Below are 14,514 nucleotides of genomic sequence, written 5' to 3' on the forward strand. Positions count from 1 at the left end.
TGCCACCTTACATCTCCAGTTCAGTGCCTGTGGAAACTGGACAAGTGGAAAGGGAATAGACAGCAGCCAGGTTTCCATGCTGTCCCTAAACAGTATTTGCCACTGCCACTCCCAAAGATAACAAATGAAGGACAAAAACTAAAACAGATTTTTCCCATTTACCTGGTGAGCATTCACAGAACCCACCCTTCCCTGTTTCAATTCACTCCTCTCTGACAGATTTAAGCCTGATTTTCACTACAGATTCTCTAGGTATGCACAGCTGAGTTCCTTTTATAAACAGCTATTGGTTCACACACTTTGTCATCATCAACATAACACAGGGAGCATATTTTAGCTAATCTAGACCCAAGAAGCAGCTGGATCAGCAGCCATTCTTGCCATCTTCACTGTGATCCTGTGTTCCAGATTAATGAGTTAGAAAATGAGCTTCATTCTGAGCAGAAACGAGGAATAGAATCCCTGAAAGGAGCTCGCAAGTACGAACGGAGGCTGAAGGAGCTCACTTACCAGGTACTGCACATCCTCCACCCTCCCACGTGGGCCACCTCAGTTCAGCTGCCAAGGCTGACTCCTTTTTCACTTCCTACAGTCTGAAGAAGATAAGAAAAATATCCTTCGGCTCCAGGACCTGGTGGACAAGCTGCAGCTAAAAGTGAAAGCCTACAAGAAACAGGCTGAGGAAGCTGTGAGTGGAGGAATCTTTTCAGTGGGGCCTGGGTGGAGATTTCTGAAAGGTGGGCTGCCTAGATCATTAAAATAATTGAATACTGAGTTTGACAGGTCAGCCAAGGCCACACTGCCTTTGAATATTCTTAATTACGGCTCACAACAGAGCGGGTGTAGCTGTAGTTCTCCTGGAACTGGTGCACTTTTGGAGCCACACAAGCCAATTTTCCCACCTGGAAGGGAGTGGGGTAATTGTTCTGCCCCCTGAGTGGCCATGCTGTGGATGGTACTGGATATAAACACAGAGTGCTGGCAATGCAGGGCTGTACCTGTGAGGCCAGCACAGGTGTCAGTGGTGGCAGGGTATTGCTGGCTGGGGTCTCTGTACAAATCACAAATGGGATGGGACTGCTGGGAACGTGCCTTGAGCTGTTTGATTTTCCAGCATCAGTCTCATTCCATGGCTATGACAATGGGAAGATGCCAGCAGCTCACATCCCAGGCAGCAGACACAGAACTTAATGTTACAACTCACTTGATGAGTTTTGTGACCAATCCCACAAAGCAAAAGCACATTGACAGTAGTTCCATCCAATCACTATAAGCACAGGTACCTTTGGTTAAACAATGCTTGCTTATTTCAAATACAATACCTGCTTGTGAGCCTTCAAACACAAGGCACAGAGCTCCATTATTGAGCTTAGAACTCCCCAATATCTCACTGGATAAACTTTTCTGCAGCTTGGGGAGCTATTCTAGACAAGCATTAATACACAGACCATTGTTCTATTTGTCCTTGCTTTTCTACTTCCTACATAATTTTTCTGCTGCCCAATCTCATGGCTGCTGCTTAGCTCCAATCCCAGTTCTGCTGTCTCTGAGGCTGCCTTTTGCAGCTCTCCCAAACCCTCTGATTTTATGGATTCCCACAGTTCCCCCTCCTGGGGGATTCCCGCAGCAGGGCAGTGTGATTTGAGCCAATGCTGTCTGATTTTCAGGAGGAGCAGGCAAACATCAATCTCTCGCGGTGCCGCAAGGCGCAGCACGAGCTGGAGGAGGCGAAGGAACGGGCTGACATTGCTGAAGGGCAGGTGAACAAGCTGAGAGCCAAAAGCAGGGACATGGAAGGCCAGGTGAGTTGGAGGCTGCAGAGAGGGGCCTTCATGTGCAGGTGGTCACTGCCCAAACAGCCACAGCTGCATTCCTCCCACTGTTTCACTGGAGTGTCCTCACTCAAAGAGGTCAAAGAAAGGCCAGGAATTGTTGCTGTCTTGGTTTGGAAAGACAGGTGTCTGATAAGGAAGGCAGGAGCCTCCCCTGAAATGGAAAATGTAAACCCTCTCCCTCCAAATTGCTATAAATTTTAAATTAAGGGGCTCTCCAGCAAAAATATGGGAGCAGGAATAACAGTTCTTTAATAGGGAAGAAAATGAGAGGATAAAATAATCAATGCAGTGCACTAGAACAACACTGCCAGAGTCAGAACCCAGCCTGACACCCTGTGGGTCAGGGTGCTGGCAGCAGAACCATTGGAATTGTGGCTCAGCCCTCCTGCAGTGTCAGGGGTGGCTCTGCTGGAGCAGGGATCCTGGAGAAAGGTGCAGTCTCTGCCTCTGAAGATCCAGGGCAAGAGGCAGCTGCTGTTCCTCTGGGGAATCCAGTGGAGAAAGTGTTGGTGTCTCAAAACCTCTGGATTATATCCAGGTAGGAATGCTTGGCTCCTCCCTCTGGGCTCACATCTCCCAATGGGATGCTGTAGTTCTTATCAGCCACGCAGGGACATTCCATAGCTGTTATCAGCAGGTGTCTGCCCTGAGAGAGGAGTGGGTGTGGAAGAGATAAGGAAAAACTGCCCACTGAACAGAAGATAGCTGCCACACAGATGGCAAATAGAATACATCTTGCAGTCTGGGACGGTCACTTACTCAAAACCACTGCATTTTGCAAGTTCTTTTGGAATCAGACCAGATACAATCAACCCTAAGAATCCAGGTCTTTCAGCACAATTGGGAGATATTACTTCTTCATTATAAAATGGCAGAACAATTGCAACAGCCACAGACTTGAAACGAGACCACAAATAACTCAGTTGCTCCAATACCCTCTACATTATCTTCCTTTTTCTGTTCTTAGAAATCAGAGAAATGAGGTTCCTGACCTGAGCTGCAGCAGGGTCCCTCCTGATAAAGACTTCTGTGTATCCAGCAGATATCCATTACTTTCTTCAAGTAACCTGGCATGCTTGTGTGTAATTGATATATTTAGCCAGCCTTAAGGTGAAGCTGTAAGAAGTCTTATATATATATATATTTTATATATATATATATATAAATAAACCTGGGTGATGCTTTAGTGACTATATGGACTATTGATTCACTATGAGATTGACAAGTGTCTGTGTATTTGTGTGTGTCCCTGTGTCTGTCCGTCCATGTCTGTCTGTCCATGTCTGAGCATCCGTGCCCATATCTCAGTCTGTCTGTTCCTGTCTGTGTGTCTGTGCCTGTCTCAGAGTCCATCTGTCCATGTCTGTTTGTCCGTGTCCCCGTGTCCGTCTGTCTGTGTCCACCTGTCTGTGTCTGTCTCAGTCTTTTTGTTTGTGTGTGTCTGTGTCCCGCTGTCCGTGTGATGTGTCCGTGTGTCCCTCTGATGTGTACCCCTCTGTCCGTGTGTCCGTATCGCGGTGTCCGTTTTCTGTGCGTCCCTCTGTGTCCGTATCCTGCTGTCCGTGTGTCCATGTGTCCTTCTGTCTGTGTGTCCCTCTGTGTCCGTGTGTCCGTGTGTCCATGTGTCCTTCTGTCTGTGTGTCCCTCTGTGTCCGTGTGTCCCTCTGTGTCCGTGTGTCCGTGTGTCCGTGTCCCGCTGTGCGCTCCGTGCCCGCGGGCTGGCGGGGGCGCTGCCAGGCGCAGCTGCGCCGGTGCGGCGCGAGGGGGCGCTGTGGAACCGCCGGCCCGCGGGGTGTGCGGCGTCCGGGGGGTGCGGGGGTTACAGGGGGTGCGGGGTGTGAGGGGGATCGGGGTGTACAGGGTGTGCAGGGGGTACAGGGGCTACAGGGGGTGCAGGGGATACAAGGGGTGCAGGGGATACAAGGAGAACAGGATGTGCAGACTGAGGGGTTCGGGGTATGCGGGGGGTACGGGGTGTGCGGGGTGCGGAGGTTACAGGGTATGCGGGGTGTGCGGGGAATCGGGGTGGGATCGGGCTGTGCGGACTGACGGGTTCGGGGTGTGTGGACTGAAGGGTTCGGTGCGCAAGAGGCGCGGGGTGCAGGGTGCGGGTGTGTGCAGGGTGTGGGGTGTGCGGGGGCTGCAGGATGTGCGGACTGAGGGGTTCGCTGTGCAAGAGGCGCGGGGTGCAGGGTGCGGGTGTGTGCGGGGTGTGGGGTGTGCGGGGGTTCCAGGATGTGCGGACTGAGGGGTTCGCTGTGCAAGAGGTGCGGGGGATGCGAGGTGAAGTCTGTGCAGGGTGCCCCAGACACGAGGTCGCTGAGCCGCTCCATGTCCCGGAGAGGACAGAACAGCCCCGCCGAGCTGGGAGCGCACCCTCAGCTCCAGGGGCTCACCGTGGTGCCTCTGAAACGCTCCTGCACCCGGACAGGATCCCGCCCTGGGTGCTCCCCGCTGCTGGCAGGTGTGCCAGGGTAGTGCCAGGGCACAGGTAGTGCCCAGCTCATGCTCGTGCTGGGCTGTGCCCTGTGGCTGGGCTCAGCCCAAGTGACAGCCACAGCAGCAGTGGCTCTGGCTGCTCTCCTCACTCCCAGTGGTGTCGCCAGGCACCGGTGCCATCACCCCACACCTGCTGGTCGCCCCAGCCAAGGCTCCTGCCTCCTCCCATGCACATCCAGCACTCTGTGTCCCTTCCTCCCATGTCACTCCTTTCTCCTCCTCTGTGTATTTATCTGCTTAAATTGCTCCCATACGTTGTTTTCCATTTAGATTTCTGTCATCTTCTGTCCTCTGTTTTATACCCTGTCATCACAGCTGGCTGTCACCCATGCCTCCTGACTGGCCATTCATCCTCCCTCCACATTTGGGCTCCTTTGTGCCAGTCAGAACTCCCTGGCACGTTGTTTGCTGCCGCCCCTTGGACAGCGCCCTGCCATCAAGCAATGATCTGTCTGTCAAGCTGACAAAAATCATCTCATTGTTTCATTCCCCAGCTCCATGGCTACCTGCCATCTGTGGAAACCAGGGACCCAGGGAATATTTCTCTGTCTGCTCTGGGGTGCCCTGACCCCCAGGGGAGCACTGACTTTGACCCTCATCCATGGAGAAAGTTTCCCAGACTTCAAGATAGACTGGAATCCACAAAAGTGTGAAATAGATTATAGAGAGTAGTGTAGGTGAATCACTTGGTGAGAAATTGAGGTTTTGGGATTTTTAGTGTGTTGTGGATGGCAGCAAGATGGAGGGCACAGGGTGTCATCCTGGGCTTCTTCTGCATGCTTCTTCTTCTTTCTTCTTCATAGGTTTGGTGGCATTTTGTAATTGGGCAGAAAAGTCCTCACTAGGGGTTCTGTGGGATCAGTTATTGGATTAAAAGGGAAAATAATCCAGGTGTCAGTTCTTAAATAGATAGTTTATTCTTAAAAGACCTTGTACCAAGAGATTGTTGGCCAATGTGCCTTCTAATGAAAAGCTGCAGAACTCACAGTAGTGAGACTGTTTCACTGATAAGAAATAATAAACACCTGAGTCTGAACATGAATTACTGTCTCAAGTGCCTTCAATCCAGACCCAGAGAAAACCACAACTGGTACCTGTACAGCCACCCCCAGCTCTGGCTGGCCCATCCTGCAGCGTGGCAGGAGCTGCTGTCAGAGATGGGTGTGCTCAGCCTGGTCACAAACAGCAGGGCTGTGTCCAGCCCCCAGTGCAGGTCCTGCCCAGAGATGGGTGTGCTCAGCCTGCTCACAAACAGCAGGGCTGTGTCCAGCCCCCAGTGCAGGTCCTGCCCAGTCAGAGATGGGTGTGCTCAGCCTGCTCACAAACAGCAGGGGCTGTGTCCAGGGCAGTGCAGGTCCTGCCCAGTCAGAGATGGGTGTGCTCAGCCTGCTCACAAACAGCAGGGCTGTGTCCAGGGCAGTGCAGGTCCTGCCCAGAGATGGGTGTGCTCAGACTGCTCACAAACAGCAGGGCTGTGTCCAGGGGAGTGCAGGTCCTGCCCAGAGATGGGTGTGCTCAGCCTGCTCACAAACAGCAGGGCTGTGTCCAGGGGAGTGCAAATCCTGCCCAGTCAGAGATGAGTGTGCTCAGGCTGGTCACAAACAGCAGGGCTGTGTCCAGCCCCCAGTGCAGGTCCTGCCCACGCTGTCTCACATGACACACACACCATGATGCTCTCACAGCACAGCTGTGCACGTTAGCACTGCCTCTGCCCCGGCCAACAAACACTGCTGTGATAAGCACAGGGCTGGATGACAAATCAGCAGATTAGCAGGGTTTAGCCTTTTGTTAAACACAGACCTGTTTGTACATAAAGGAAGAAAAAACTGCAAGAAGGAGAAACAGCTCTTGCATGGGAGTTCAGTTCTGCAGGAGCGTTCTTGGGGCTATTTTTTGCTCTGTTGTGATGATGGCTGAAAACATATTTATAAAGCCTTTGTCTGAATAATGCTTTGCATTTCCAGAAGTTTCCTGTTGTGTTTCGTAGCTCTCATAAGACCTACAGAGCCCTCTGAGTCCTTTGCTTGTCCCTCAAAAAAAGTGTGGAAAGCTGGAAGGAAGTTGAAAAGAGATAACTGCTAGGTTTATAAAATGAACTTTATTTATTCCTTTAAGAACAAGTAATGTACTATTTTTCATTTAGTCAAACCAGAAGTGACACGAAATATAAATATCTCCTCTATTAGGAAATTAAAAAAGGACTCTTTATTTTAGAACAGTAACAAAATAGCTGATTAAGGGAGATGGAGCTGTGTCCTATCACAATGTATCCAAAGAATAATTCTTGCTAGTTTGCCTATCTGCAAAGGAGGGTTTTTTAATCAAAAGGAGGATTAAAATGCTGATTTAAAACCACACCATGCACACACGGAGCTCATCCCCTCTAGGCATGGTGCCTGCTCCTCCTTTGAGGTCCTGGGGGAATGGATAGAAGTGGGACTCATTCCAGTGGCCTACAAGATTCTCTTTCAAGCCTGTAGGAAAAGAGTAACTTGTGCTGAGAGTTAACAGCCCCTTTGCTTAAGTCTGTGACTGACATCAGAACTTTCTGCAGAAAACCCAAATTTCTCAGGCTGAAATGCTGCTCCCAAGTGCCAGTCCTGATCTGTACTTGTATTAGCATCAACACAAGAGGACTCAGGGTTTGACCCTTTCCAATCCCATGATAAATTTGCTTTAATCCCCCTCATACATTTGTTCTGCGATAAATACAACCTCTTTATTTTTTTTTAACCTGGGACAAAACAACTCCGTGTATTAGGACGAAGTGAGGACTGACTGTAGAGTGCAGCCCTGCAGTAAAGGCCTTGGGGTTCTGGTGGAAAACAAGCTGGACCCGTGTCAGCAGTGCTGCCCTGCAGCAGCAACACCCACCAGTCACGGGACTGCATTAGCAAGTGGTCAGCAAGGGCAGGGATGTGGTCACTCCCTCCCGCCTGCCTCGGGGGAGGCTGCATCTGCCACGCTCTGTGCAGCTCTCAGACACACACAGCCCATTGTGAGGGAGATGCTGACACGCTGGACAGGCTCCAGCACGGCCCCAGGACCAGCAGGAGCGTGTGCTGGGCGAGGAGAGGAGGTGGGAATTAGGGAAGGCTGGGGGATCGCACTGCAGAGATGCTGCTGCAAGGGGGGATAAGAATTTCAGAATTTCAGCACATCCAAGCTTTTCCTGCGAGTGCACAGTGAAAGGACAAGGGACAATGGGTTCGTGCTGCCAGCCAGAAAAATCCTTTCTCAACAAAGGGAGCAGCACCTCATCTACCAGGAAAATGCTACCCAAGGAGGTTGTAGACTCTGCATCCTTGGGATTTCCAGGATAGATGTGAACAAGACCCTGGAGTGACTTTAGCCAAGTTGGAAGTTAGCCCTGCTTGGAGCAGGAGATGGGACTTCAATGCATATTTGTCACTGACTCAGCTGAACTCACTAATCTAGCAGGAAGGAAGGAAGTTGCACTCTGCAGCTTGAGGACTGATCAAGTCACTGGAAAGGTCAAGAAGCACAGGCCTGGTACCTAGAGAAATTTCCAAATCTGAGAATAAAATTCCTCATTAAATTCTAGTCCAATTGAAAACTTTTGGGTTTTGTGTGTAATTTTTGTATGTATGGTTTACATACCTGGAATTTCCTTATGATTACATTATGAGGATCTGTCACCATTTGTTTTAAACTTTCTTGATCATTTTAATCTTCATTCCTCAGACAGTTTCCTTTCTGGGTCACTGCAATGTAAGAACCCTGCAATCTTTTCTTTCTACAGTGGTGCCACAAACTAGAACCTTCCTCACGAGCTGGAGAAAGCTCAGTTGATCTTCAGAAACTCTTCCTTCTGTATTCATTCTGCCTACAGGAGACTGCCTGATAAAATCCTCTGGATGTTTCCTTCCTTTCAGCTCTTTCCTGAGTACCCAAACCTGGCTAGATATTTGAAGCAGAGATTGTTGTGATTTTTTGATACCCAGATAGTCCCTACAGCCTTCACAGAGTTTTTGGGCAGCCCCAGGTCCAGGTGAAATTTGCAGGGAGTCAGGAATAGTGAGCCTACTTTCCGCCACTATTGCTGGCAGAGGTGTAGAGTAGCCTGGAAATACAAGAAAAGGGACTGGAGAGAATAATCTGTGGGGGCTCAGAAGGTTATAGGAGATGGAAGAGTCACTAGTAAAATCCTGCATGGAAAATGGAGTGAGGAGAAGCTGGTCACAGTGAGCAGGGCTCAGAGGCAAGCAGTGGATGTGTGATGCCCACTGACAGACACAGTTTGCTGCCAACCTGCTGTTTGCAAATGCGTATCAGCAAGAGCAGATTTTAAAGATTAAAGCTGTCAAGGGAAAACTAAGGCTGAGTTTTTCCAAGAATTTATGGGATTGGAGCCTCATCTTCAATAGTCCTCAGGATAAACACAGTTCTTGCCTAATTCTTCAAGACTTTCCTGTATGAGTCATTGTTCATGGCAGAATAGCAGCTTTATCCACAGATGGTTGTAGAACAGAGGCACCATTGAGAGGCAAACACTGAGACATCTATGTCCTGCAGATACAGGCACACACACACACATCAACAGCTCCATCCACAGAAAGCAGCCAGTCCTGCTCAGTGTGCTCAGGCAGAATCTCCACTCTTTCATGACACAAGAAATCCCTGATGGAATTCAAGTAATGAGCAATTCATGCTGAAGAGGAAAGCTTAGTGTCAGGGAAATATCAATGTCCAAGCTAGCACACCCAGAGGGAGTTTGGCCAGAGGGCTGCCTGCCTGGATTGTTCTCCTTAGCTGGCCAGAAGCCCAGTTCTCCATGGGCTCAAAAGAGAAGATCAGACACTCTGGGATCCAGCAAGCTGCTGTGGATTATCTGGCAAGCCCAAATTGTAGCACTAAGATTGATACTAAGCCAGAGAGAAGGACATTTGAAGGAAAATTTGGGTGCTTTCATCAGAGTCCTCTTGAGATGTTTTTCCAGTGCTTCTCCATGTAATCTTGGACAAGTCCTTAGAACCTCAAAGTAGGTTTATGCCCTCATCTCCATGTGCAGGTAAATATCAGAGTAATGGCTCAGGTCTGGACTCCAGTGCAGCTCTTAGGGGATAAAGGTCACTGTGGGTGGGTTGAGCCTATGACTGTGGGCCAGCACAACCCTCAGATGAAACAAACAAGGGACAGGCTCCAAAACACCATGCCTGCACTGGAAACCCTTGCTACAGAATGTTATGCATGCCAAAAGTTTGCATGGCCTAAAAAAAAAATGACTAGCTTCAATAATGGAAATGAATGTGGAATGATGTGACACCACCTCTAACTGGGAAAGACAGGAGCTATCATTTGCTGGAAATGAAGAGGGTGTTTTCAGAAATGTCTCTCTCTACCTGTCCTTTTCCCTAGATTTCTGCTGTAAGATATTGCTGGAGACAAGATAATAAGTCAGACAGTCAGATCCAGAGTTATTTGTCTAATGTTGTTGTCTAACACTTAGAAGCTGAGATCTGTGTAGTCACTGCTTATTGTTATTAATACTGTAATTATATGATTTATAGACAGTGCCTTTCTTCCTTTTAATGACTTTTCCATTCAGCATGAAATAGTTAAACATTCAATGACCCCAAAACCATTAAACATTTAATGACCTAGTGTTTATAGAGCTGGAAGAAGAGAGGATAAGGCTACAATAGTGTCTGCTTCAATATAAATGCTTAGAAATCACTGAGGTGGTCTAAAATGAGGCCTGCCCTCTCTTTGTGGGCACACTGACCACCATGAAGTGCCCTGGATGCCCTGAATGTTTAGTTTGCAGCAAGAGAAACAGCAGCAAGACAGAGGGGCAAACTCTGATTTGAAATTCTGCAGCCATCAAATAGGAGCACACAACTGAGACCGAAGCTTTTCAGAGCCCCAAGAGGTGAGAGGTGAGCACTGAACTGCTGGAGAGAAGGCTTGGCACCACTCAAACTGGGGTTTGTGACAACTGGCTGCTGCTGCTGCTGCCACCTAACTCTGAGGCCAAGTGTCAGAGTCATGAGTCACATTTCTAGGGCCAATTACTGCCTGTCATGCAGCAGGGTGGGGCCTGCCCTGCCTCTCCGTAGGAAATATGTTGACTGGAATTAGGCTGATGTTATCGGAACAGTTTGTTATTCTCAGCCTGCTTCCAAGAAAGGAAGTGAATGGAAGCAGCCATCTCTCCAGGTGAATTATTCTGGCAGAAACATCCAGTTGATTCCCATGTGAATCACCACAAGCACTGTCCATTTATAGACAGAGAATACACTTGTTTATGTCTGATTCTAAAATAGTAGATACAGCTCTGGGCACTACTTAGACAAAGATGACTAAACCTGCCTTGGAACATCACAAAATTTTACTACAACCACAGCCAGGCAGGGCACTGCACATCTGACTTCATTTTCAGGGTTGAACTTGTACAAAGGGAGTTCCAAGGTCAGCAGAGCCATCTGAAAAACTTCTAAAAGCAGAAACCAAAGGTAAAGCCAAGCTGTATCCTTTGGTGCTTTTTAAAAAATTCATGTTTGAATCACATATTTGATCAGATGAACATGACTCATAAATCCAAGTCCTCTGCTTAGAATGTTTGAAGTCCTGAATGCCTAAATTTCCAAATGTGATTCTCATGAGTATCTGGTCTAGGACATTCATTCTCTGTGAGTCAATGACCAAAACGAGACTGTAGACCAGATGAAGCTTTGTTCTGAGCCCCAGGATCTGTTGTGGTATTTTGACTGTTAAAAGCACTGAGAATGGCTCCTTCCACCAAAAACTTTTAAGCATTTTAACAACTGCAAGAATCTTCTGTGTACACGCTCAGAACATTTACTCTCCAAAACCAGAATTAATTTCTGCTAGTCTCTTAGATATCAAAGGTCATTTAAAGATCCAGTGCTGCATGTGGCTTCTTTTTAGTCTCTTTCTTTCCTGGTTCCTGGCCTCAGGAGATGTGTGGTGCTGCCTCTTGAAAGCAGGTATGGCCCATCAGTTATTGATGTGAATCTCCAATCCATCTTGGTTATCAAGCTCTCCCATACACCTGTGCTAACCCATTCTCTTTGGAGCTCTGCAGGATCTGAGAAGACAGCTGGAGTCATTTAGATCTTTTTCACAGGCTAGACAGATTGTCAAATACTGCTTTGAACAAAAAAAAAAATAAATAAATTGACCATGCTGCTCCCACAGCTGTCAGGTGTGAGCCTTCTTCTGGTATTCCCAGGATGTTCTTAGGTCTCTCTTCAGGAAATCTGCCCATCTGCACAGGACTTGTTGCAGTGGTGGCATTTTAAGGCCCAAGAACAAGCTGTGAAATCATGGAATGAGATCTCTCTCTCTGACTGGGTGACCACAGTGGAGGTTTTCTGCAGTGTTATGTGAAGTTGCCTCTTTCTCATTCCCAGACAGCATTTCTTGACACTAGGATTTGTTCTGGGATGGCTTCTGTACCTCACCATAGCTCTGACTCTCATATGCTGGATAAAAAAGATGCCTTTGCTCAGAAATAATTCTCCTCACACACCAAGCTTGTCCCCCTTTAACACCCTTCACAATACAGACATGACATGATGCAGAAGCAAGCACAGGTCCAGCCAAGCCTTTGGCAAGAGCTGCTCTCTGCTCAGGAAGCAAAGCCATCCTGCAAGCTGAGGAGAAGGACCAGACACAGCTCAAGAGAGCCCAACCTGGTCATTACCTGCAGCATAAAATGAGGATTATTTATGGAACTGTTCAAGAGATCTTTACCTCAAGTGACTAAAAGGTTTTCTGCTTACGGACTGGACGTTTGTACACAAGCCAAAGGCAAGCCATAGTAACAGGTTTAGAAAGAAAATTTAAAATAAAAATTAGGCAAGTGTTTACGTTTGGGTTTGCCTGCTATAAAATTGAAATTTGTAATTGATTCAGAGAGGAGACAACCCTAGGACTGCTAGAGGCTTTCCCATCAAGAGAGTTCCTGCAAAAAAGAACAGGAGCCTGCAAAAATATTAGAAAGGGAGATGGTGAGAAAAAACAAGTTGGAAGTAGACGGAAAAAATATCAAAGAATAAACCAAAGAAAATACTGAAGCATTCTGTTGAACATAAGAAAAGTAATATTTTAACCAAAATTAATTATTTTACGTGAATACTCTAAACTATGTGGATCCAAGTTGCTATGTTGCTATGTTGCAACTTGGATCCAAACCAAAGCTGGGTTTATATATGCTGAAGAAAAAGAGAGGATTTTGTTTTGATTTCAGTTCTTGCCATCAATAAATGGCATTGTTAGAGAATACTGCTGATAGATGTACCTGGATGTGTGCCATGATATCAGGTCTGTGCAGTTTTGCCAAGCAAGGCACAGCTGCTGTGATAATACCACATAATGGATCATAGATCAGTAGTTATCAGCTTAAACACCTATCAAAAGGGGGTGATTTTAAGCAATTCATCACAATCCAGAGAATCAAAAATAGAACTGTGAAAAAAGGCTGAAAATTGTTGAAAGAATCCTAATAAAAAACCCTGCAGAGCTCAGCTCTGATCTGTGCTGTCTAGATGAAGGGCAGCTACATTGAAAGCCACCTGCTGAAAGGTCTAGGAGAAAGGCCACCAACCAGGGTGCCACACAGAGAGGCTCACACATGTGAAATTCACACATGAGCTGCAGTCAGACATACAGGAAGCAAGGTGTGCACTCAGACAGGTGCTGCACTTGGGGATGTGTCACACACGTGCTCAGGTGTGTCACAGAATGTCTTTATCTCACACCCTTGATCGTGTGTGACAAACGCACATGCACGGTGAGTGTCCCACATCAGAGACGTCTCACACTCACAGACATCATTCCTTCCAAACACACACAGTGTCTGACACAGGGTCATAGTGCAGGTGTTGGACATGCACGGTGCTTCACCCACCAGCACACACACAGGTGACAAACACACAGCGTCACACACGCTTCAGGCACACCCAGTGTCTCATTTGCTGCCTTCCAGTGACACACGCGGGTGTCCTGCTGTCACAAACACGGTGACTCTCGTACACAGGGCTGCCTCTCACAGACCTACAGGTGAGCATCACTAACGCACCCACGGGTGACACAGCATCTGTCCCCCTCACACACACACACAGACACAGACACAGACACAGACACAGAGGGATGTGGGGCACACAGAGAATCCCTCGGAACGGCGTCTGTCACACACTGATACATAGAGGGGTGTGGAGCGCACAGAGAATCCCTCGTAATGGTGTCTGTCACACACAGCCACACGGAGGGGTGAAGCACACAGGCGTCCCTCTGAATATTGTCACACACAGCCACGCAGAGAGCTGTGGAGCACACAGGCAGAACACAGAGAGTCTGTCAGAACAGTGTCACGCACAGACACACAGAGGGGTGTGGAGCACACAGAGCATCCCTCGGAACAGTGTCTGTCGCACACAGAGGGGTGTGGAGCACACACAGTCCCTCGGAACAGTGTCTGTCACACACAGAGGGGTGTGGAGCACATAGAGCATCCCTCGGAACAGTGTCTGTCGCACACAGGCATACAGAAGGGGTGTGGAGAACTCAGGCAGAACACAGAGACCCTAGGAACAGTGTCTGTCACACACAGATACACAGAGGGGTGTAGAGCACACAGAGCATCCCTCGGAACAGTGTCTATCACACACAGAGGGGTAAGAAGCACACAGAGTCCCTCGGAACAATGTCTGTCACACACGGATACACAGAAGAGGGGTGCGGAGCACACATAGCATCCCTCGGAACACTGTGTCACACAGATACACAGAAGAGGGGTGCGGAGCACACAGAGAGCATCCCTCGGAACAGTGTGTCACACAGATACACAGAAGAGGGGTGCGGAGCACACAGAGAGCATCCCTCGGAACAGTGTGTCACACAGATGCACAGAAGAGGGGTGTGGAGCGCACAGAGTCCCTCGGAGCAGCGCCTGTCGCATACAGCGGTGCTCCCCGTGCCCTCGGCCCCACGCTGTCCCCCCGCCTCGCCCCTCGGGTCACTCACTCGCGCTCCCTCTCGCTGTCCCGCCGACACCGGCGCCGCACGCACCGCCCGCCCCGCGCACCGCGCGGCCGCTCCTCCCGCCGCTTCCTCCCCTCTCCCGCTCTCCCCCTCCTCCCAGCACTCCTCCTCCCTCTCTCGCCCTCCTCCCCTCGCCCAGCCCGTCCCGCCT

The 14,514-nt window shown here is 48.8% G+C and overlaps 1 protein-coding gene and 1 long non-coding RNA gene across 2 annotated transcripts in view; one reads left to right on the forward strand and one right to left on the reverse strand.

Moving 5' to 3' along the window:
- The window catches only part of LOC129128226 (myosin-13), a 28,328-nt gene extending 25,313 nt beyond the window's left edge, over positions 1–3,015 (forward strand). The window contains exons 36-39 of the mRNA XM_077188364.1: positions 409–513; positions 593–688; positions 1,668–1,802; positions 2,803–3,015. Coding sequence (XP_077044479.1) covers positions 409–513; positions 593–688; positions 1,668–1,802; positions 2,803–2,817 — 351 coding nt within the window. The 3' untranslated portion in view covers positions 2,818–3,015. The remainder of the gene's footprint in view (positions 1–408; positions 514–592; positions 689–1,667; positions 1,803–2,802) is intronic.
- A 3,398-nt stretch (positions 3,016–6,413) lies between these two features.
- Positions 6,414–14,503, reverse strand: LOC143695500 (uncharacterized). Its single transcript, XR_013184746.1, has 2 exons — positions 14,346–14,503; positions 6,414–12,305 (listed from the first exon to the last, which is right to left on the reverse strand). It is a non-coding gene; the product is annotated as an uncharacterized LOC143695500 (long non-coding RNA).
- Between the last annotated feature and the right edge of the window lie 11 nt (positions 14,504–14,514).

Source organism: Agelaius phoeniceus, chromosome 19, assembly GCF_051311805.1.
Source record: "Agelaius phoeniceus isolate bAgePho1 chromosome 19, bAgePho1.hap1, whole genome shotgun sequence".
Taxonomy (NCBI): Eukaryota; Metazoa; Chordata; class Aves; order Passeriformes; family Icteridae; genus Agelaius; species Agelaius phoeniceus.